Source organism: Papaver somniferum, chromosome 8 (genome assembly GCF_003573695.1).
Source record: "Papaver somniferum cultivar HN1 chromosome 8, ASM357369v1, whole genome shotgun sequence".
NCBI lineage: Eukaryota > Viridiplantae > Streptophyta > Magnoliopsida > Ranunculales > Papaveraceae > Papaver > Papaver somniferum.
In genome coordinates this window covers 161,876,460-161,900,295 of record NC_039365.1, presented here as the reverse complement: position 1 = coordinate 161,900,295, position 23,836 = coordinate 161,876,460, and the positions used below count along the sequence as shown (strand labels likewise).

The 23,836-nt window shown below is 37.6% G+C and overlaps 1 protein-coding gene across 1 annotated transcript; it reads right to left on the bottom strand.

The window, feature by feature from the left end:
* Positions 1-20,069: 20,069 nt before the first annotated feature.
* LOC113306335 lies at positions 20,070-21,248 on the bottom strand. Its single transcript, XM_026555284.1, has 2 exons — positions 20,564-21,248; positions 20,070-20,458 (listed from the first exon to the last, which is right to left on the bottom strand). The coding sequence occupies exons 1-2, from the start codon at positions 21,246-21,248 to the stop codon at positions 20,070-20,072; spliced, it is 1,074 nt and encodes a 357-aa protein (XP_026411069.1).
* Positions 21,249-23,836: the final 2,588 nt, after the last annotated feature.

Here is a 23,836-nt window from a genome sequence, read left to right as displayed (position 1 = left end):
TATCACGAGTGAAGACGCTCATCTCCCACAACTTGCTTGTGGCGACATACATTCGGCCAGCATTAGAAGACAACTTATTGGGTACCGATGGAGAACAAAGATTTTCAATGAATTGGAGGAATTATAAATGTAATTTTATCTTTTTAGGTAGTTTTGTTATAGCTTTATGGAATCTTAGCGTTGCACTCTTTTCCTTAGCCAAGGGTTTACCACGATGGGTTTTCCTTGACAAGTTTTTTAATGAGGCAACAAAAGCGAGTCCTACCTTTCTCCAAGTTTTCAATTTCATTCTTTATGTATCTTTTATCATGCTGGTGATTTGGAATGATTTTGGAGGCATATCCCTGCCTAGGGCAATCTTTAATGATCTAGTCTTAATCACTTAGCCGGTTTATTAATATAAATCGATTTATTCTAAAAAAAAAAGGAAACTTAGTCGTCGGTTTTTGACTACGTGCAAGTCTGGCAAAAGCGTTCGTGCTGTCAAGACCCTGAGTTTTGAAAGAAAAGAAGATAAGATATTCAGCAACAAAACATAAGATTTGTGTAAACCAGTCAAGTTAATATGGAGTCATACATACCCGTGTGTTGGAAGAACTGAAAGTCACAAGAGCCGTCGAATCCGACTGAAAACCACCCGCACGGTTTTTCGACCTTCGCTCCTTTTTCTGGCGACTGTCCACATCCGGGCCGGGAGATTTACGCTTAACCGTGGGAAGCTCCCTCAACAATGGATGTTTCACTAAAATCGCGGGGGAAGGCTTGCCGCGAGGATTTTTCACCACGTCATTCACGAATCCATGGATGGAAAGAAATTTATTCTGCCAGAATACATTATATTTGGAAGTCGTCGATGGATTTCGTTCCGAGAGCAAGAAAGGGAGGTTTTTACCCGACGCAAGGGCACTGCCATCGAGAGCAGCTGACAACAATTCTTTCGGAGCCGCCGACTGACGAAGAAATGGGACTCCTTGGTCAACGCCTATATGCCGAGCAGCCCTGCCAATGTTATAAGGATGGCACATTCCCGAATATACAACTCCGCATGAATACAACTTCTCTAATGCCCATATTCTTTTCAGCAGAAAGCAAAGTCATGTTCGGGACGGAGGCAAAAGTTTTTGGCTGAACTATGGACGTATGGACTGGATCCCAGGGACGGAATTCAACTGCACACACATTGTCGAGGAAATCAATGAGCTTTGATCCAGGTTTTGAATGCCTGTTCAACCAGCGAAGTATCCTGGAACAGCAACGGGAATCCAAAAACGAAGACAATGGGTTGGGAGCATAATTTTTGAAATGCTCCCACAGCCACGTATGGAGAAAGGAGACGTGGACATGTGAGTCTACTTTCATATTACCATTAGAGGCGTACATGTCTGCAACCAGGTGATCCAGATGGGTGTACAAAGAGATAAGAAACAAGCCACCAATGGGGAGAACAATACCTTTCTCCAATTTGATAGCAAATTTAATGAGCTCCTGTCTTATCTCCTTCTTACCAGAGCCATCATCAAAAATGTCTCTGGATAGCCACAGAGCCAAAAAAGACGCAACATGGAGCGTACTACTCAGCTCCTGATTTGACTTCGATTCACCCGTGAACCATTCAGACACCCACAAGTTATAGAAGCATTTCGTCTCATTTTCATTCCGAATGAATCCTGCAGACTTCTCGACGAGGATGGTACACATTTTTTATTATTCATCAGACAAAGTGATGTTAAGATTCCCTGTTATTGGAAGATTCAGCAAGATGGCTACCCTCTCCAAAGAAATGGTCATTTCACCCCACCTACATATGGCCGTGTGAGTATCCGGACACCATCTGGAGATAAAAGTGATCAAGCCCCCAATGTCTTTCCTGATTCGAAGTGTTGCAGAAGCCATGACAACATTGATGATTTGCGCCTTGGTCAGATTGGCCTTCATGCAGTCTTGACTTATCACGAATTGCATCCATTTATCAAAAGACTGCAATGGACTTTGAAAGATCTTGAAGTCGATAGGAGAAGCAGGATACTCTTTTCTCTGAAGACAAAACCGCATTACGCTCCCTGGCCGAACCGATTGGACGTCTCCCTCATTTTCGGAACCGGTCAAAAGGATCGTGACATATTTGGGATATATCCTCCTAATTGTGTAAGACTTTGTGAAGAACTCATCATCCATATTGGATTTGGAGATGCTAGTATTTATTTCGACGCAACAGCGAGACCGCTTTCAGGTGACATCTTAACAAAATCCTTTTATGCTGCTTAACTACAACGAAGCAAAAACAGAGAAAAGTCACTACTTTGAGAAAAACCGTGCATGAAGGCTTTGTCAGAATTGAGTACAATGATCAAAAAAAAATCCACGTCAAGTTATCTACGGGAATCTTTATTTATCCACAAGTCATAACACGCGTAGCCAAGATGAGAACGCATAGCCAAAGGAGTGGGGATTGATGCTCGCTTCAATAAGCCATATTTTGCCGCGGAAAACACGCCCCTAGCCAAAACCGTGTCTTGTAGCGGGAAGCATGATCTCGGCCAAAAGAAAGAGTGAATCCCACCGCGGAAATTGTGCTCACGACCACAAAGGAAAAGGAAACCCTAAATTTAGGTTTTCGTGGGAAAGGAATTAATGGCAGCCACCCGTCCGTACATGCCTACTTTGCATAATCATTGTTTTCGTTGTTACTAATGTGGTGGCTAACATTACTGCGGTGCTACTGGCAAAGAGGAATCATTCATACTGAAGTATTTCTATAAATTTATGGAAGATATACCTATGGCTAGGGTTTACACCAATACAGAAGAGCAAGCAAAATAAGAAACACTGGGATACGTACCTGAAATATGCTCGCCTGCTTTATTGCTACTGCTCTTCCGCTAGCACCAAGACGTGGAAACAAAGTCAATAATACGAGATAAAGAGGATAGGTAACGCCTTTTATAGGCATAGAAATTTTGGAGTTCGAGTGAAGGAAGGTTTCTTGTTTGGGATATACACGTAAAGAGGCAACCAGGCCCACGCTGACAACACTCCATGGCGCCAACAGGCCGCGGCCAAGCCAGCGCCAACAGTCCGCGCCCAATCCGGAACCAATGGTCCGCCTACAAGCCAGTGCCATGCCCTGCGCCAACAAGCCACTCCCAACACCAAAAATCCAGGTCCAAGTCAGCAGCCATCTCTGCCGTTCCGCGTCCCATTCAAAGCAGCGCCATCCACCATTCCGAGTAAGCAGCGCCATTCCAAGGTCAGCAGCGCCATCTCCGCATGGTCAAGATTGAAGTGCCATCTCCGTCGTTCAAAGAAGCACCATCTTCACCATTCCAAATCAAGTGCCATATCCGCACATTCCATGACCTAGCCAGCCCTTGCCCGTTCCACGAGCCAAGTTGCAGTGCCATCTCTGCTGATCAGTAACCAAAATTACTGCGCTGACGCCAACATCCTATGGACGAGCCAAAGTTATGCAAAGCCGCCAATGCAAGGATCACAGATTCTTCATGCCTTATGAAAAGGTTAGCTAAATTTTCCTGACAATATCTTCATGACTCGCCGTTCTGATTTTATCCTTGTCTGTCACCATCTCATGCTTACCCCACAACAATTTCACTGTCACGGGCTAAGCAGGGGACTTAATGTTGATGGTGGTTTTTAGCTTAGGTTTTAAATCGTAAAACCTTGCATCTGATGTGACGTCACTCTTAGACCTGTAAATGACGCCAGCTAAGATAATCGTGTGAGTAGGGTCTTGCGAGATCCAAGATATACAAGGGGCACAAATACATCCGAATAGCTCAGAAGGTATATTGAGTTTCAACAATATTCCAATCCTAAGTCTAATAGTAGGCTAGTGTTTGTAGTGGCTTAGTACACATCTGTTCAAACTGGACGAGATCCAGAAAACTTTCTCATTAATAAAATTTCTGGTGTCTTGTGTTATTTCCTTGCCGAGTTATATTGTTTATATTTATAATTGAAGTATCATAAGTAGTACGCCAAACAACCTAGATCCCATAAACTTAAAGCAAAGACATATACGAATCACAAGATGCACAAACTATCAAAATAACATAAGATTTATAGAATAAAAGCTCATTACTGATAGTTGTAAATAGACCATATACAAGAACTGAAATAGAACAACAATTGATAGTCTATTAGAAGATTAAGCGAAAAGGCATCTAACTAAATCTTTAGATGTGCTCTGGTTGTTCGTCGAAGTTTGTTCAAAGCTCAAACTCTTGAAACAGATCTCGAGAGACTTGTCAGCAACCATCTCTTGTTTTTAAAGTTTTTCAACTTGTTCTTTCATATATGTTCAAGATCTACAATTTTGTCCTTCCGCCCGTCTTGATTCCAAACCGATATGATGAGATTGGTTCTTAGTTCTTTGAAACCAATGATGAAATCAACTATACTGTCAGTAGAAAACCATTTAGTTACCTTAGGATCTTGAAAATAAAAAACAAGTAGGCATGAATACTCTTGAAATCCTTTAGAACTATTTGAATGATAATCAGAAATGTTTTTCGAGACAGTCTTTTTCTTCCTTTTTGTCTTTTCCCCTTCACAATCCTTAACTTTTTTGAGCTTCTTTTTTGTTTTCCTTAGTAAAACTACAAGTTACTGGAGGCATGCTGAAGACTTTAAATAAGAATATTACTTGGGTTTCTCAATACTTGTAAGTGGGAAATTTTCTTAAGTTATCAAGAAAATGTTTTTGAACCGAAAATAACAAAAGAGTTTTCTCAAAAATATATTCAAAAGATTTGCATATATTTCTTGCCAAAAATTTTCAAAGAGAGAATCTTTGTCCGAAAAATCCCAAATATGGAAGAAGATATTTTTCATAGGATGATAATTTTCGGAACTGAAAACCTAGATACCAAAAATCGGTGTAAACATGAACGTGGACTATACGGATTTACATTTTATCCATCTTTCACAAATCTTACCTAAAGTAACAATCACCCTATTTGATCAAGATATACTATAACTGTGTTATTTTTCTGATATTTGCAAACACAATATATGTGCTCTGGTTTCATGTGCTTTGTCATCTTATTTAAACCAAGTACAAATCAGATGAGGGTGAACAATCACAATTAAACTAGGTTATACTGGCATAAGCCTTCCCAAGTGTAAACGAGTATCAGATCCTTTGTTTATGTTTCCCTTGGACGATTTCTTCCCAATACGATTATCATTTCTCTTTCCACTTTGATCTTTCCGTGAGATGTTGCAAGAAGGATCATTAGTAAGAGATGAAATGATATAAGAGATATCCGAAAACATCTCTTTTTATTTTGTCAAAGAGATTTTTGTATGATTTTATCATTATAACGATTTGCTTATGAAAGATCTCATTTCTTTCTTCAGAAGTTACAGGATTTCTTGGAACCCATTTCTAATGATTTTCTTATTTGCCGATTTTTTTTTTCTGGATATTTTCCATATGTGTCAAACTTTCATGTGAATCATGGCTATTTCTACATGAGTGTGGAGGGATATTTTTCCAGAAGAGATTATCAACTCATTTTCCACGATCTTTAGAGTTGACGGATTTTGTTTGAGACTTGGATACTTTGTCTACTGCAGAATGATATTTCATATCTTTAAGACGGGATAATTCTTTAAACACTTTTGCAAGAGTATTTTGAAGTAGTATCAATTTATTGTCAACCAACTCAAATTAATAATCCTTATGATCTTATTTTCTAGATTGGTTCGATGTTCCCTTTGAATCAGATATTAGATGATCAACAATGTCAGTAGATAGAGAAATTTCTAATACTTTTCTTTCATGACTTGATGATTCTAACAGGTGGTAAACCTTTAATGAGAGAATCATGATATGTTTCAGATGTGACAGAACTAGGCCTATTATCACAGTATGATAAAGTCGTGCAAGGACTCTTTGTTTCTTCATAAGTAAAAATTATAACAGATGCAATAGTCAGTTTCTTATCTTGCAACCCTTGTTCTTGAGTAAGAGATTTATCAAGAAATTCTACTTTAATAGAGAGGGACTTATTCTTTTCGGCTAGATTACTAAGTTGCATATCCTTTTCTTTGACCTCTTGTCTAAGAATATTAATTTTTGTAATCAATTTCAAAACCCCAATGGATAGAAGACTAATAGGATTTAGGATGTTGGACAACTCTTTTTCAACATCTCTTTTGACATTAAATTCAGATATAAAATATGTGATATCAATAATCTTATCTCGAGAGTTATGAGATTTGGATGTAGCAGCATATGCAACTTTTTGACTTTCATAATCTTGTTATACGTTAAAAAAATCGTCGTTAGGTTCTTCCTTAACCATTTTTTTAGATTCAAGTCTTATGGTTGGATCACACCAAACATATATTGTTAGATGTTTTCGTGTTTGCTCGCTCTGATACCAACCGAAATGATGAGGGTACCAAGTTGTTGATGGTGGTTTTTAGCTTAGGGTTAAAATCGTAAAACCTTGCATCTGATGTTTTTTTCACTGGCATATTTATTGAGCCGTTCAATATATATACATGAAATTTATCTAGACTGGTGCATGTAGCAACAATCCCAGATGCTCTGTAAATTTCGGCGCCTTGCCTACATTACTTATTAATATAAGACTCACTGAGTACCTTTCCTGTGCTATGTTCCCCGCCAGAACCCTTAATATCGGTATGGCATGAAGGATTTTTGTTCACTCGCAACAGAGTAGCACGAATCTCCATGTACCAAAGTTAAGGCCCTTGCACAAAATACTCAGTCAAAAAGCGCACTGCACTCTGTAAATAAAGAATTTTGTGCCATCACATAGAATTAAATCAATTTTGTGATAACTCACAAAACTCATGAACCTGACTAATTTACAAAGTTAGGGTTTTTGCGCCCTGCGCAGTATATCAGACCTTGTCGGTCGAGACTATGCTTAAAAACTAAGCAATTAATTCGCTGTGGATTTGTAGGAGAAGGTTCCTACCCAAAATCATAATACAAAGAATTACGGAGCCGCAGGGTAGAAGAAGCAATAAAATGGAGCGTGGCCACGCCATAGGCTAGCCAGCGCCGCTTGGCCACGCCCCATGCTAATCAACCGGCACTTATTCCTTTATCGACCAATCATGTCGTATTAAACCTGCCACGCGCACCAAAAGGGTATCCCCGCCCGTGCTTGGCCGGCCCCCTACTTTCAGTGACCAATCAGGTTGCTTTAAACCTGCCATAGCCTTAAAAGATGTGGAAATTATGTCAAGAGGTCGCCATACTAAGTTGGCTTTCCAAAACCGTGCCAACATGCTAACGGCATGCCAAACATGCCAAAACAAACATGTCAGGCGCACATGCCAAACACGCCACTTACCGCGACAGCATGCCAAAACTTTCCAACCCACTCTCCGTGCATGACCAGCCTCACAACGGACTTCAATTTGGCTAGCCTAAACCCTAGGCGCGGCCATGCTCTAGTGGCGGTGGAAGAAACCCTAATTTCTAATCGTGGCACAAAACTATGCCACCTCGGGCCCGCAACATGCCATATATGCTAATTATGGTTTCGACATGCCAAACCCTAATTTAGGAAAAGTTGCTGCGCCAACCGAGCCAAACAATGTTCCACAGAACATGGGTATCAATGTGGCCATTGAAACTGATATTGTCACACCAAGTTTGAGTCTAACACCAACGTGCCAAAATTTCAGTGGCCATGGCTACGCCAGGTTCCACTTGCACCATCGTGCCGCTGGCATGCACAAATTATGGCAGCAATTCCACCGTGCCACTGGCATGCACAAACTATGCCAGCCATTCCACTGTGCCATGATGAGCACGCAAGTGTGACACATTTTCACCCATAACTACATTCGCTATGACTAATTTAATCACTAATAATCTTGTTTTAAGTCTTTTCAAGGAAATAAGCTCTTTTGGAAAAATAGCTCGAAAAAATGTTAAAGGCAACCAGAGGAACTGATAAAGGCACCCATCATTTCAGATACGGGCTCCCAACAAATGGATAAAGGGACCCTCTTCTTCTTCATTTGAAACAGATTCACATAATTTATGGGAGATCTCAAAGATTTAAGGAAAAGATATCTTCTTGCGTTTTATACAAGAAGTTTTCATATCTTGAAGTTAAAAGAGATAATATATTGATGAGTTTGTTTCTATTGAAAAGGAGAAAGAAAATCTGTGGTTTTATTTATAAATAAAAAAAGATAATATCCCCAGGATTTTATTCTAGCAAATAGAGGAAGATGTGTGATAAATGGAGAAAGAAATTATTCCTGAGATATCTTTCATTAAAGAGAAGATCTGGTGGAGTTATGGAAGAATATTTTGAAAAGATGTTTGAGTAATGGGTTGTTGTGTATAAATAGGGTGCTAATAGGACCAAACAGGTATCCGGAGAGGGGGGAGTTTTGGAAGAGCAAAATAGTTGCGTTTAATTTTTCTTCATTTTCACCATTGTCTACAACATGATGAGCTAGACCCCTACACTGGGTCGACGGAGGAATCCGAATTTCATACATGGGTAAATTTATTTTATTTTCTATATGAATTTTGCACTAATTAAAATAGAATTATGATTTGAATTAATTAGTTATTATTTTATTTGATGGGTCATGCTTGCTTAAATGTTTGATGTCCCATGCTTACGATTTATAACTAATATTTTGAGAATCTACTTTGGCAAGAATAAGAGTCGATGTTGTTTTATTTGTCGAGCGATAATTGTTGAGAATGAATAATTGAGCCTTATGATATGAATGCGGTGGAATCCTAGTCCCAGTAGCTCTCTTTTATTATTTTCGTTAAACCTTTAAATTTAGTCTTCACAAATCTTAGAGTTCGAATCTTATATTACTACAACAACACTTTAAAAACCCGATCATGCCACTGGCATGCACGAACTGTGCCATCCATGCCGCAATGCCGCTGGCATGCACTAAAGGCGCCGTTGTGCCACTATCAGGCGCCAACAGAAGGTAGCCATAATCAACGGCTACCCTTCCTCATGAGATGCAATCTCAGCCATCCAAGTTCACCACCAAGATGGCAGGCTTGTGGCAAGTTTTGGGTGACCAACCGCCTAAATCTAGTGGCCATGGCTACGCTAGGCGCCACTTGCACCACCGTGCCACTGGCATGCACGAGCCATGCCATCCATGCCGCACTGCCACTGACATTCACCAAAACGCCATTGTACCATTATCAAGCGCCAACACAAGGTAGCCATAATCAAAGGCTACCCTTCCTCATGATATGTGATCTCAGCCATCGAAGTTTGCCACCGAACTGACAAACTTGTGGCAAGTTTTAGGCGACCAGCCAAGACGAGCCTAATAGCATCACATGTTATTTTCCTACGGCAAGCCTATTGATTTTAACTTGCCACACGTAGCAAAGTTCTACATGTTTTCCACAAAAACACTCGAGACATTAAACGTGTCACAAACTGGGGGATACTCATGAGGGTATTGGTCTGTCGGTTTACAACGTGGGGCGTGCAATACACCCGTTACAAGAAAGTGTCATAAAGTGGGGCGGTTAGATGGCAAGAAATAATGGTGTATGTATCCTTCATTATGGAAGCATAATTCTTGACGTTACACGTTACTCCACTCTTCCACCACTCAATCGTTTTCCACTTCCTACGAGGTCAGGATATGTTTTATTACGACTTGTATAAATAGGTTTCACCTATTTCCACCAGAGAACAAGTTTTGGTCGGAGAACAACATAGTATCTAGAAATCACCTGGTAGCTTTGCATTCTGCTAGCCAGTTTTACTTTTTGATACAAGTCATAAGCAACCACACCTTCAGGATCAATGATTCTGGTCTCAACACTTTCTTCGCTTCCCTCCCTAAGACCAACCCTTTTCCTTCACTTTGTGACCGAAGCAAGCCTGGAATGGCCATTTCTTGGTTTAGGGCAGGATTGTACAGATTGATCTCTCGAATCAAAAGTACTCCCTTCTAGTACATTGTTTAGGGTTTAGAGTCGTTTCTCATCCACACACAAGAATTTACCAAAACCAGCAGAAACTGTTTTCACCCTCAAACACAAGACACCACAATCTTTTCGATATCAACTTATATGACAGATACCTTGTGTCATCTAATATAAACAAAGACTTTCAAGAAGATAATAACCATAATGTATACATTTGGTATATAGTATAAGTTCGAAACGAACCTAACTATAGGGATCAAACCCAAGTGTTTGGATTAACATACACGTGCATTTACTTTCATTATAAAGACAAGCTAAATAATACAAAAGTAAAATAAATAACACAACACAAGATTTTGTTAACGAGGAAACCGCAAATGCAGAAAAACACCGGGTCCTAGTCCAGTTTTGAATACTCTCACTGTTAAGCCGCTATACAAAGACTACTACCAACTTCGTATAATTGAGACCAAGTAAACTACCCCTAGTTACCTACTTTCCTCGGTATCCATGTGCCTTCAACCAATCTATTCAAACCATGTGATTCCTAAGATGAAGTCCACCATCTTAAGTTACTTCACAAGTCGTGAAGACTTCTTGCACCCAACTCCTTTGGATAGTATCCGAAACAGTAAAGAAGTAATATGTTTTCGGTAACCGTTGTCTCTCAATTTCAAGAAGTAAATCAGAGATCTGGTTGAGTCATACAAAGGTTCTTCCATTTAATCTAATAAACTGCTTTGTTTGGATTAGATCAACCAACATTTTAGAGTATCAAGACAACCATATCTAGGTTTACAAACTACAAATTCGGATCCTGAAGAAGACCACCAAATGATAGCTCGCGGATCTATACGACTAACAATAAGATGTCTATCAAAATATAAACAAATCTATGTTGGATCCAGCCGATCAAGTATGTACACGAATTAAATCATAGAGATTAGAAACCAATAATAAATTTTCTCGTCTTCAAATCTTCAATGTACCTGCACAAACAAACTTGAATCCACTTATGATCGATCACCTACAGAATAGAATCTGTTAAATAATGGATGATCACAAGTTTATCGTCAGATTTAAAAACAGATCTGAACTACCGTCGATCCTTAATCTAGTTTGAGTGACCTAACATCAGAAAAGAAGACTCTTAAGAAATATAAAACTAGGTGCAATCAAGGTTTAACAATCGTTAGTGAATCAAATCAATAATCAAAAACTAAAAACCATGCAAATTCTAGCTCCCACCAACAGTACAATCTAGATGCTTATTGATCCCACATATATCTTTAAACTAGTGGATATAAGATATTTCACCTAATTAGGTTACTCTCCTCTCCAAAATGATATTTTAAAATTAATATTATTAGTCGGCCACCACAATGTCTGCAAAATGTAGTGCCTCTGTCAGGATAAGTTTGTAAGGAGAACAAACTTCACTATTTAAAGACCAAGGTAGATTGGACACACCAAGGAATTTCCATAACCGAAAATATTCTAAAGATATGCAATAAACACCAATTTTTGGTTTTGTCTAATTCCAACTACTATCCAACTAATATACCGAAATCCCTTCATGGATGACAACTCAATATTATCTAGTATACAAGTATACTTTACTAATATATCTTCCACAAGCATGTTTTACTTGCGATTTTGGATGAGGCAATGTGTGACTTATGTTTTCAATCTAAACGACTTGAAAGTAACGTATACATAAATGGAAACAGGTCAACTCTTGTATTACTGATCTCGAACAGAAGGATGGTGTGCTCGTTGATGTCTTCAGATTCTCAAAGTCTCTTCAGAGTAATATACTTGTATGTCTCAATATTTATAGACTTCCTAGTCTAACCTAACAAAGTTGACTCTAGTAATCTAACCAAGCGACATTCACTTTTGGAACTAAAATATGAAAACCAACCTTGACGTACCAATGCTTGGCGGGTTCAATCGATCAATGCTCTAACATCATCTTCAGATACTAGTAACATTAAATCATTCACATACTAGATGAAACCAAATCCTTTGTTTTCAAACTTTTCTGCCAACTAGAAAACAAAAACTTCCCAGTTCAAATTATTCTATCCAATCAAAGATATGACACCAGTTATTGAAGTTCATCGCAACCTACATGCTAATTTGGCGGAAACAAACTAGCCAACGACGAGAAAACCTAGATTGATTCATGAACCTCTTCATACGATCTAGGATGAGAAAAGAGAACAAGATAAACACATAGATGCAAGTAATAAATAAAAGCAACAAGTAAAAGTACTCACAGATTTAACGTGGTTCAACAAAATACACAATGTGTGTATTGTCTACATCCACCATATGGCTATGACTTTTTTGATTTATTATAAAACCATCAACTGAGTATTAAACATATGATTTATTAATCAATATATTGATCCACGCTGTGTGACGGAACACAAAAAACTCTCACAAACGCTTTATAACTCTTTAGTAGTGTCTTTACGCAAAGCGAGACAATATTTACCACTTTCTCTCCCACAACGAGGTGATATTTTCTGCACACCCTGACATAAATTATTCAAGGAAGCCTACTTCTCAACACTAATAATCTAAAATACCACCAAGATGATCTTCTCCTTACAACTGATGTCTTACCAACATCATATATGAATACTCCATAAGTACATATCTTTTCAACATCAATAAGCATTCCATAGGCTATCAACAACCACATACCTCTATTTATATAAATTCCATTGTTTTTTGTTTCTTTTCTATAATACCGTAATAAGAAAAACATTTAAAAAAATTGTTATCTGAAAACCGAGATAAACAAGATATAATAGAGGTCCCTTTTCCCTTTTTTTTGAAGGAAAAAGAAATACCTCTTTAGATTATATTAATTGGAAGTCATGAACATACTAATTCAAGTACATCAGATAGATATAACATAAAAGCACAAAAGAAAAATATTACAATAAGAGTTGTAGTATAACAAACGTACATAATTGTTGACCATAAAAGTGATCGATGTAATTGGGGGATGGTGTTTTGGTTCTGCGCGTCCACCATTTGGAAACCTCTTCTTCTTCATTAAGAGAAAATCTTTCATAAAAAGGATAATTTGCACTAAACATCATTATCATAATTAATTCAGTATCCATTGATCTTGCTTGAATCTTGATTATTGTCACACCGAAATTGATTGTCTTCGAAGATATACTTGAATATATCATTGGATTCCAAGTGAAACGTCCGAAAGCTATAAGAAACCGCACTAATGACACACATAAATATAACTACATGACATGAAATAGCCATGAGATATCAACAGTAAAATAAAAAACAAATCTTAAAACCTAAAATCACAAATAATGTGATTGCTTTATTGAAAACATGAAAATTAATTACAAAATCCAAATCTACTCGGAAAATATGATATCTCAGATCCGAGTAGATTTGGTCTTGGAGATGATGAAATGAAGAAATCTATAAGAAAAGAGCTTCTGGATATTACTTTTTTTTTATTAAAATGGTTATGCAGAGAGAGGGAGAGAGACCTCCCTGTTGGGCCCCGCTTATAAATAAAAAACAGGAGTCCCATTTTTGGAATGAGTACGAACAGAGACTTTTATAGACAAATTTGTTGAATATAGAGAAGCTCAGCTCAAATTGATAGCTCTTTTGTTGAATATAGAGAATCTCAGCTCAAATTGATTCGCTGCAAAAACGCTATTGCAGCAAAAAAAAGATATAGCTACACGTAAAAAACCTGATCATGCAGTTCATGCAGAGAATAGCTATAAATTGGTCATCCCCGTTCAATTAATCTAGTAGTATGTCGTTGGAGCTTAGTTTGTTACGCTTCCAACTAGTTTCATGTAATAATCCTTATCCAATAATATAATAATATTAAAAAAAATAAAAATGGAAAAGTTGTTTTTACTTAAATTATTTCCCATACAACTAAAGGCTTAAATTTTCTTCGGGTTGGAAGATGATAATCAGATAGTCCGAATAAAACTTTCCCATGGAACTAAAGACTTAAATTTTCTTCGAGTGGCAAAATGATAATCACGGAGTCCAATAAACTAAGAAAATCAGACCAACTGCTGTTTGATAATGCATTCACCACGTAATACCTTAGAGCGTCCACAGTGGTGCGAGTATAACCAAAGACCAAAGACTAAAAAAAAAGATCAAATTTGGGTTTAGTCCGTCATGTGGCGTAGTGGGAAAAGAGTATATTTGGTCGCGCGTTGATAAACATTACGCCTGGGATCAGGCGTTGGTAAAGATAACGCCCGAGTGGGGCGTTGGTAAAGATAACGCGCGAGTGGGGCGTTGGTATAATATACGCTTCACAAACAAAAAAAAAAAAAAAATGGGGCGGAGGTATAAAGCCCGCCCCATGCAACATCTTAAAATTGTGAAAGTGGGGCGTTAAGTATATGAACGCCCCATTTCGCGCGGAGATTATACAAACGCCCCATCGGGCGTACATTATATCAACGCCCTGTTTCAGGCGTACATTATATCAACGCCCGATGTGTAGCGGACATTATATCAACGCCCGATGAATGGTGGATATTATATCAACGCCCGATGAATGGCGGACATTATATCAACGCCCGACTATATTTGGATTTGGTCTTGATCCCAGAACAAATTTGGTCTGGATTTTACTCTTTGATCAAATTTTGATCGATGGTCCGTCCCACTACGCCAGCCCACTCGACTGAAAATTTGGGTTTACTCGTCCATTGCAGTTGCTCTTAGCAAGTCAAAGTACTTCTTTAAGCCTTTCCACGAGATTCGACAATCTTTATTGCCTTTATTAAATTTCTATTTTCTCCTCCATGTTTTCAGTTATCCTCCATCATCTCATTTTTTTTATTTTAAGTAGAAAGCTAAAATCATTTTGACGGAACTATATGAAGTTGAGATCTTTCTAACTCCAATGTGTGTGTAATTCATATACGAGCAAGGTGATGAATACACGCAAAAAGTGTCCAAAATAATGTTCATGTTTCCTTGGTTAATCATATTATTATTGCATGTTTCAACCCCCAAGTTGCGGATGATATAACACACAACAGTTGCCACAATAGTTAGTCTTTAATTTACACTATGTTTTTGAGGTAATTCATGAACAAGATGTGCCGTGACTATTGTGGAAATACCCTATGGATGTTATAAATGTTTACGGGCCTAGTTTCGTGAAAATGTTTATTAGTCAATCAACCATCATGAAATTATCGACTTCTGGATTTCGGAAATGGCCGGACAGTACTTGGATTTGAATTTGGCCGACAAGTTGGTTTAGGCCACTATTTGAAGCCTGGAAATAATCATGCACAGATTATTCCGGAAAATAAAAATAAAAATATGTCTGCATTGATTAAGGATGTGAAATTGTTAAAACCTTCTGTTTCATCATGTAGCAATGAGTTAAGATCAGTTCTTCAAGGACAGGGGAATTTGAAAATAATGGTGCATTCAAGCTCTCATCCACAAATATCATATGCTTAAGGTGAAGGATCTTGAGCCTCGGAAATGAAAATTTTTCAGCAGAACGAAAAGTCCCAATCCTTTTTATTTTCGCTGCAAGATCACCAGCCATTTCTATCTTTAACATAGTGAGAGTTTCACAAGTGAATAAAGACATGGGTAACACAAACTCTAGTGGTAGACAGAGACTGAGTTCTTCAATTTTACGCTTTATTAGAGTAACCAACCATCCAGAAATCTTATGATTATCATGGAGACTATCATAATCAAGACAAAATTTCTTTATAGCAGGCAAATCATTACGAAAAAGAGGATGAGACTGCAATAGCACTCTATCCATAAAATTTACTAACCCACTTGTCTCCTGAAACCATATAATAGCATCCTGAGGTGGGTAATGTGTGTTGCCATCTCTAGTTTCTTCAAATAGAGATCGAGACCGCCTCCGCCATTCTTGAATATTGAGAACGGGAGAAGATATCCACAAGTCCTTCCATCTTTTAGACAAAATGCAGGTGGCTATGACACATTTGATAGGAAGAAATGAGAAAATATGGTGAATGAGTGGGTCATATAGTTCACTGATCCTAACAAAAAAAAAACAATATATAGGTTTTCTTTGTTGGGGTTTTACAATTTATTGGGTTTAACGAAACTGTGATGAAAGATTTATGTGGATTACAATTATAGCAGCTTAGATTTATCAGATACAAGCAAAATAGAAGCAAGATTTTCAAAGATTACTTATTGGAAAATTACCTAAGAGGTGATTTACTGTTTATACCCAGCCGAATTGATTTGAGACTGATGATTATTCCTCCATTTAATCACTAGCCCGATGAATGAAAGAAGACCCAAACCGCCTCCAACTTCCACTGCCCAAAACTAAAGAAAGAAGCAAAATGTTCCTGTTTTCTGAGACTTCATTCCACTCACTTTAACAGAATTACTGGGTGATTGCCACGTGGCATGTTCGAGTCACATTAGAATTACTTGAGTTAGGCAAGGCATTCTTCTCATGCTCCCGGATGTGGAAATGCAAAGTAAAATCTGAAGCTATCCAAACAACTTGATTGGAGACAACCACTGTTGCAACTTACATAATTGATAGTCTTCATTGAAAGCACTTTGAACTCTGTCATCATACCAGAGTGCCTACAACCATCCCAGAGGTGTATTTAATTTTTGGTAAATTTAATTAGTCGTTTTATTATCAGTTAATTCTGCTTTAAGTTTTACTTGTACGGATGCAATTCTAACACGCGTGCAATCCGTGATGTTTTAGGGTTTCGTTAGGTCCCTTTTTCTAAAATAAGCTTGTACCTGGAATTGTTGTTTATCGGAGATTAAGTTAATGAAGGCAGTACAGTGGTACTGAGTACTTGAATGCTTATAGTACAATCTGTCCGTCCTTATTACATCATATAATAACTCAGTACATCACATTTTGGTATCACCCAGTCGATTCCTCTCTCTTTTTCTACGCCATGACTGGTCCAACTATCAAAGATGTGGATACTACCACCCGTGAACTATCTCAACTCATCAAAAATCTTACAGATCTATACACTCGTGATGCAGCAGATCGAAAGGTAGCTGCTCAATGACAAGATACCTTACTTGCTTCCTTGGTTAAACTTTCTGGGGAAAACCAAGCTAAGTTTGACACACTTATTCAAGTTCTATCTAAAACACCACCAGATCCACCTGAATCTAATTCTGAAGAAGGTTCAACCAACAACCATCGCAAGAACAATTTCAATACCTTCTCTAAAGTTCCTAAACTAGACTTCCCTATATTTACTGGTGAAAATCCTCGTAGCTGGATCCGCAAGTGTGAAAGATTTTTCAGATCCACTCAACTCCTGACGAGCAGAAGACGGAAATTGCTTCTTTATACTTGGATGGCAAAGCTGATTCATGGTTTCTGGATTTCCTTACTGGTAAACCATTCATCTCTTGGCCTATTTTTGTAGAAGCTATTTGTAATTGTTTTGAGGATCTATCAAATGATAATTATGTGGGTTGTTTCAATAAGTTATCTCAGCTTACATCTGTTGAAGAATATTTTGAGCAATTTGAGTAGTTAAAAGCTTTAATGTTGAGTAAAATCCTCACCTTACTGAGGACTACTTTGTGTTGAGCTTTATTAGTGGGTTAATGGATGTTTTGAAGATCTCTGTGCAGATGCACAAACCTACCACCCTTGCTCAAGCATTTTATTTGGATAGACTACAAGAGCTAGCTCTCTCATCACAATCCTCAACCTCAAAAACCATTCCATATAAACCAACACCCACCACTTTCCCTTACACCAAATTTACCCCACCCAGAACACCTACAATTCCTTCCACAATGGGTGCTTATCCATCTACACCTATCTCTCACACTTCCCCACCACCACCTAAAACCCCTTATGTACCACCCATAAGAAGACTCACTTATGAGCAAATGAGTAAAAGAAGAGCACAAGGCTTTTGTTTCAATTGTGATGAAAAATACCAACCAGGCCATAGATGTAAATCCCAACAATTATTTATGATGGTAGCTGACCATGAAACAGATGATATGGAGCATTCACCTCCTCAAGATCCTAGTGAAGATCAATTTGTTGACTCAGATATGGAGATTTCTCTCCATGCCCTTACTGGCAATGTCAATCCTGACACCATTAGGATCCCAGGATTCATTAAGAAAAGAGCCATCACTGTGCTAGTTGACACAGGAAATACTTATAGTTTCATTGATTCTGCTCTAGCAACTCAATTGGGTTGTGAAGTTTAACCAACTGCTCACATATTGGTCATTGTGGCCAATGGAGCTAAGACCACAAGTGCAGGGGTCTGTCCACAACTACAGTGGACAATGCAACAACAACAATTTGCTACAGATTTGAGATTAATTCCTTTGGAAGGGTGTGATATAGTTTTGGGTGTTGATTGGTTGAGAACTCTTGGTGATGTCACTTTTAATTTGGCCAAGCTATCTATTTCTTTTCTTCACAAGGGACAAGTAATTACTCTGCAAGGTACTTCTACTAAACCCACACTCATGCTACTTAGTGGTAATGCTATGAAAAATTTTATCAAGAAAAACACTCCAGCTCTAGTAGGACAATTCTTTTCTATTACCATGACTCCTCCACCTGCTACAATACCCACACCAATTCAGTAGTTGCTCAACAACTTTTCTGATGTTTTTGAGGAAACAACACAATTCCCACCACCAAGAATTTTAGACCATCAAATCAATCTTAAACCAGATTCCCAACCTGTCAATCTCAGACCCTATAAATGTCCTTATATACACAAGTCAGTGGTGGAGTCCTTAGTACAAGAAATTCTCAACAATGGGATTATTCAAGATAGTCATAGCCCGTTTGCTTCCCCAATCCTTCTGGTAAAGAATAAAGACAACACTTGGAGGTTTTGTGTTGATTTTAGAAAGATAATTTTCAAAGATAAGTTCCCTATACCTGTTATTGATGAGTTATTGGATGAGTTACATGGAGCCAGAATATTTACTAAGTTGGACTTAAGGGAAGGGTATCACCAAATCAGAGTTCATGCACCTGATATACATAAAACAGCCTTCAGAACCCATCAAGTCCACTATGGGTTCAAGGTTATGCCATTTGGCCTAACAAATGCACCTGCCACCTTTCAGGCACTTATGAACTCTGTATTTGGTCCATATTTGAGAAGATTTGTTCTTGTGTTCTTTGATGACATCTTGATCTATAGCTCCAACATCCAAGAACATGTTCAACATCTCTCCTTGGTTCTTTCCTTGCTCAGGGAACACAAGTTATTTGTCAAATTTTCTAAATGTTATTTTGCTCAAGATTCTCTAGAGTACTTAGGCCACATTATTACTTCAAATGGAGTGGCTGCTGATCCTGAGAAGATTGCTTGTATGAAGTCTTGGCCAATTCTTACTACTCTTAAACAGTTAAGAGGTTTCTTAGGCCTCACAGGCTATTATAGGAAGTTTTTGAAAGGTTATGGTAATATCAGTAAACCTCTCACAGACTTATTAAGGAAGAATTCATTCTTGTGGTCTCCCTCAGCTGAGGATTCTTTCAACAACCTTAAAAATGCTATGTGCACCACTCCTGTCCTTGCCCTTCCTGACTTCACCAAAACTTTTTTAGTAGAAACTGATGCATGTTCCAGAGGCATTGGTGATGTTCTCATGCAAGATGGTAGAGCAATTTCCTTCTACAGCAAACCCTTAGAGCCAAAGGCTTTAGGGTTATCCACTTATGAAAAGGAGTTACTGGCTGTGGTTAATGCAGTGACCAAATGGAGACACTATCTCACTGGTCACCATTTCATCATCAATACTGACCAGCAGAGCATTAGGTAGTTTATGGATCAGAAGATTACCACATTACTGCAGCAAAAATGGCTCATCAAGCTTTTGGGGTTTGACTACACTTTTTTTTTTTTTTGCTAAATCACATATTTTATTAAAATTAAAGGCAAAAGCCAAGACTAAAGTGTTACAGGACTAAAATAAAGACCAAATTCTTACAAGTCTAAAGCCAGGACTGACTTATGTAATGCCAAAGTAAAATGGAATGTAAACACATGAATTAACATAGGCTAAGATAGGCTACTCCTTGCAATTATATTCTCTTCAGGAAATGTGGTCTCCCAGAATGTATGATTCTCTCTCCAGCATTCAAAACTACTCCTATTTGTTCCAAATTGTTTGTTGTGAAGTTTATCTCTTTGGGGCATTGAATAAATGCAACCTCAACTAATTTCATGCTTGCTTTCTTCCATCTTGCTCTAATATACCAAGGTATTTCATTGCTTTTGAAGCATTCAATTGCAGTTATTGAATCTGACTGAATAATTATATTAGTGCATTCTAGAAAAGCAGCCCATTCAAGAGCACAAAGTATTGCATATTCCCCTGCAATGGAGGATAAAGCAACATCAATTCCACCTGTAAGAGTTCCAATTACCTGACTGTTGCAGTCCCTTGCAATTACACCCAAGCCTGCATTTCCTGGTTCTCCAAAAGATTTGCCAGCATAGCAAAATAAAGTAACACCTTGTGCAGGAGCAGTCCAGTAATTTTCTTTGATTCAGTTAAACTTGATGTTTCTATCACCAATTTTGAAAAAGGATAGTACCTGAGTATCATAGTTTTGGCTCCATTTATTTCCCTTCATTCTGTGGCTTCCTTCCTGTATCAGTTTGTAAATTCTGCATTTAAAATTGTTTTTGTGAGGCTTCATTTCTTCAAATAAAATTTTATTTCTTTGAAACCAAAGTTCCCTCATGGTTGCGCATGCAGCTGTTAACCATAGTTCTCTTATAATGGGGCTTTTGTTCTTTACATCTGAACAAATATCTTCAAAAGAGATTGGTTTTCTAAAACCAAAAAGTGAACTCAACCAAGACCATATTTCCAGACTAAACTTGCAATGCCATAATGTATGGTCCATGTTGTCCTGCTCTTCTTGACAAATGCAGCATCTAGAAACCATGTCATATCCCATCTTCCTCATTTCATCATCATCCGTATACACACCCTGCTGCAACTTCCAAATGGTGATAGCAATGTTGGGGTGAAGAAATGACTTCCAAATGTAACTTGCCCATACAAGATTTGGTTCTTTGATTCTTACTTTTTCAACTGCTGCGAAATTTTCAAATTTTCCACTTTTGTGCCCAATCCAAATTAGCTTATCTTCACCACCACTGATGTCAGGTAGGTTTGCATTGTTTATGAATAGTTGCATTTCAGTAGGAATACTCCAAGAATTGTCTTTCAGTAGACTTGCAACTTTCATTCCAATATTATCTTTAACATATTCAGAGTAACCAATTTGTTCCACTAGTGGTACTTCTCCAATCCAAGTATCAAACCAAACTGATATTTTGGTTCCATCCCCAATACTCCACCTTATATCTTCCTTTAGATAATTTCATGCCCATTTTAAACCCTTCCATATGGATGATTGTCTCCATTTTGTGATCCACTGTCCATTCTTGTTCTTGAATTTTGCAGATAAAAAAAGAGCCCATTCCTCATTTGAATTAATCATTTTCCACAGCATTTTCATGATAAGTACTTTGTTTATCACTTCAAGCCTTTTAATCCCCAGTCCACCTTCTTTGTATGGAATACAAACTCTATTCCATAATATTGTTTTAAATTTCCTTTTTTCACCATCACCAGACCATAGAAAATTTCTAATGATCTTTTCATAAATTTTGATAACAGATGTTGGCCATTTATAGATAGCCATTGAGTAGATTGAAATACTACATAATACTGATTTAATCAGAATTACCCTGTCTTGAAATGAAAGTAACTTACCCTTCCAGGCAGCTAATTTGCTTTGAATCTACTCTACCATGGGCCACACCATTGCTGAAGTAATTCTTCCTGGAGATAAAATGACACCCAAATATTTATCTGGGAAATAAGACAGTTCTATGTTAACTATTTCACTTATCTGATGTTTCCTTGCAGCTGAAGCTCCATCCACAAAGCACTTACTTTTTGTTTTGTTGATAATTTGTCCTGAACTGACTTGATAATCATCCAATAAATTTAGTAAGTTCTTCATACTTTTTTTAGATCCATTACAAAATATGAACATATCATCTGCAAAAAATAAATGAATGGGATGTATGGCATTTTTTTATCACCATGGGTTGAATTTTGCAATTGGACACCAATTTTGAAATATTTCTGCTCAACACATCTTCCATTAGAACAAATAGAATTGGAGATAATGGATCTCCCTGCCTTAACCCCCTACTAACTGGAAAAAATCCACATGGACCACCATTCACCATAACTGAACTTCTTGCTGATTGAAATAGAGTTATTAGCCAATTACACCAAGAGGAAGAGAAACCATATTTCATCAATACTTTCATAAGAAATTCCCAGCTTACAGAATCATAAGCCTGATAAATATCCAATTTTAGTCCCACATTTCCTCCTCTTCTTTTAAACTTCATTTCATTCACTAACTCAGATTCAAGTAAAACTTGTTCTTGTATGGTTCTTCCTTTTATATAAGCTGACTGTTGTGGAGATATTAATTTGATCATAAAGCTACTCATTCTTGTAGTAATAATCTTAGTAAAGATTTTGAATATAACATTACTCAAACCTATAGGCCTGAACTGGTTTGAGTCTTTGCTCCTTGTGTTTTTGGTATTAACACTAAGAAACTAGAGTTCATACCTTTAGGAATGAATCTCCTCCTCCAACAGAATTGAATTGCAGCCACCAGATCATCTTGTATTATCTCCCAACAGCTTCTATAAAAAATTCCAGAGAAACCATCTAGACCTGGAGCACTTTCAGGGTCCATATCAAACACTATTGTCTTGATTTCCTCTGCATTAGGAATGGCATCCAAAAAACTTTAATCTTCTTCAGTGATAAGTTGAGGAACAACTTCTAGTAATTCTTCTTTAATGTTGACACCTTATTCTTTAAACTTTTTTTGGAAGTGTTGCACCAGTTCATCTGCAATTTGAGATTGATCTGATATTACATTCCCATCACTGACTTCCAATTCAGTAATTAAGTTTCTTGAATTCCTTATTTTCAGATTAGTATGAAAAAAATTTGTATTGGTTGCTCCTTCCTTTATCCACTTGATTCTTGACTTCTACCTCATTAGTGTATTGAGTTGCACTTCTTTATTTGCATGTTCATTTTGTGCCTTAACTAACTCATCTAATGCTTCAGAGTCAAAAGGATTATTATCAGATATTTTCATTATCTCCAAGACTTTCTCTTCAACTTCTTTGAGTTTTACATGCACATTTCCAAAAATTGTCCAGTTCTAGTCATTTAATACTCTTTTCAGCTCTTTCATTTTCTGCATAAAGATGAATGCAGGATCACCTTCAATAACATTTGACCAACTTGCTTTTTCTACAGACAAGAAATGGCTGATCCACATTTTTTGAAATTTTCTAGGTATATTTTTTGGTTTTGGAATGCTAGCACAGCCACCCAATAATGGAGAATGATCTGAAACAATTCTTAGTCCTACTTTGTACCCCCAATCACCATATATCTGCAGCCATTTTTGATTGAAAACTACTCTATCAAGTGTACAGAGTATTCTCTTTTTTCCTTGCTGGCAATTAAACCAAGTATATTGCATACATGTTTTTGTAGCTTGAAGAAGTTCACATTTATTCAAACATTCACTAAATTCCAACATTGAGTTTCTGTTAGGAGACCTTCCACCCACTTTTTCATCTGGAGATAATATAGCACTGAAGTCACCTAGGATTATCCAAGGTTTGTTGAGGTCATTAATCACTTCCATTTCAGACCAAAGAAATCTTCTCTGCACTAACTTAACATGTGCATGAACTCCAGAGACAAGTACATCACCTA

Excerpts from the sequence above, each read along its gene's own strand:
- LOC113306335 (XM_026555284.1), bottom strand. The coding sequence starts at position 21,248 with ATGAAAGTTGCAAGTCTACTGAAAGACAATTCTTGGAGTATTCCTACT. Across the intron at positions 20,459-20,563 it reads ACTATCCTTTTTCAAAATTG|GAAATGCAGGCTTGGGTGTA; the intron begins GTGATAGAAACA and ends TTGGAGAACCAG.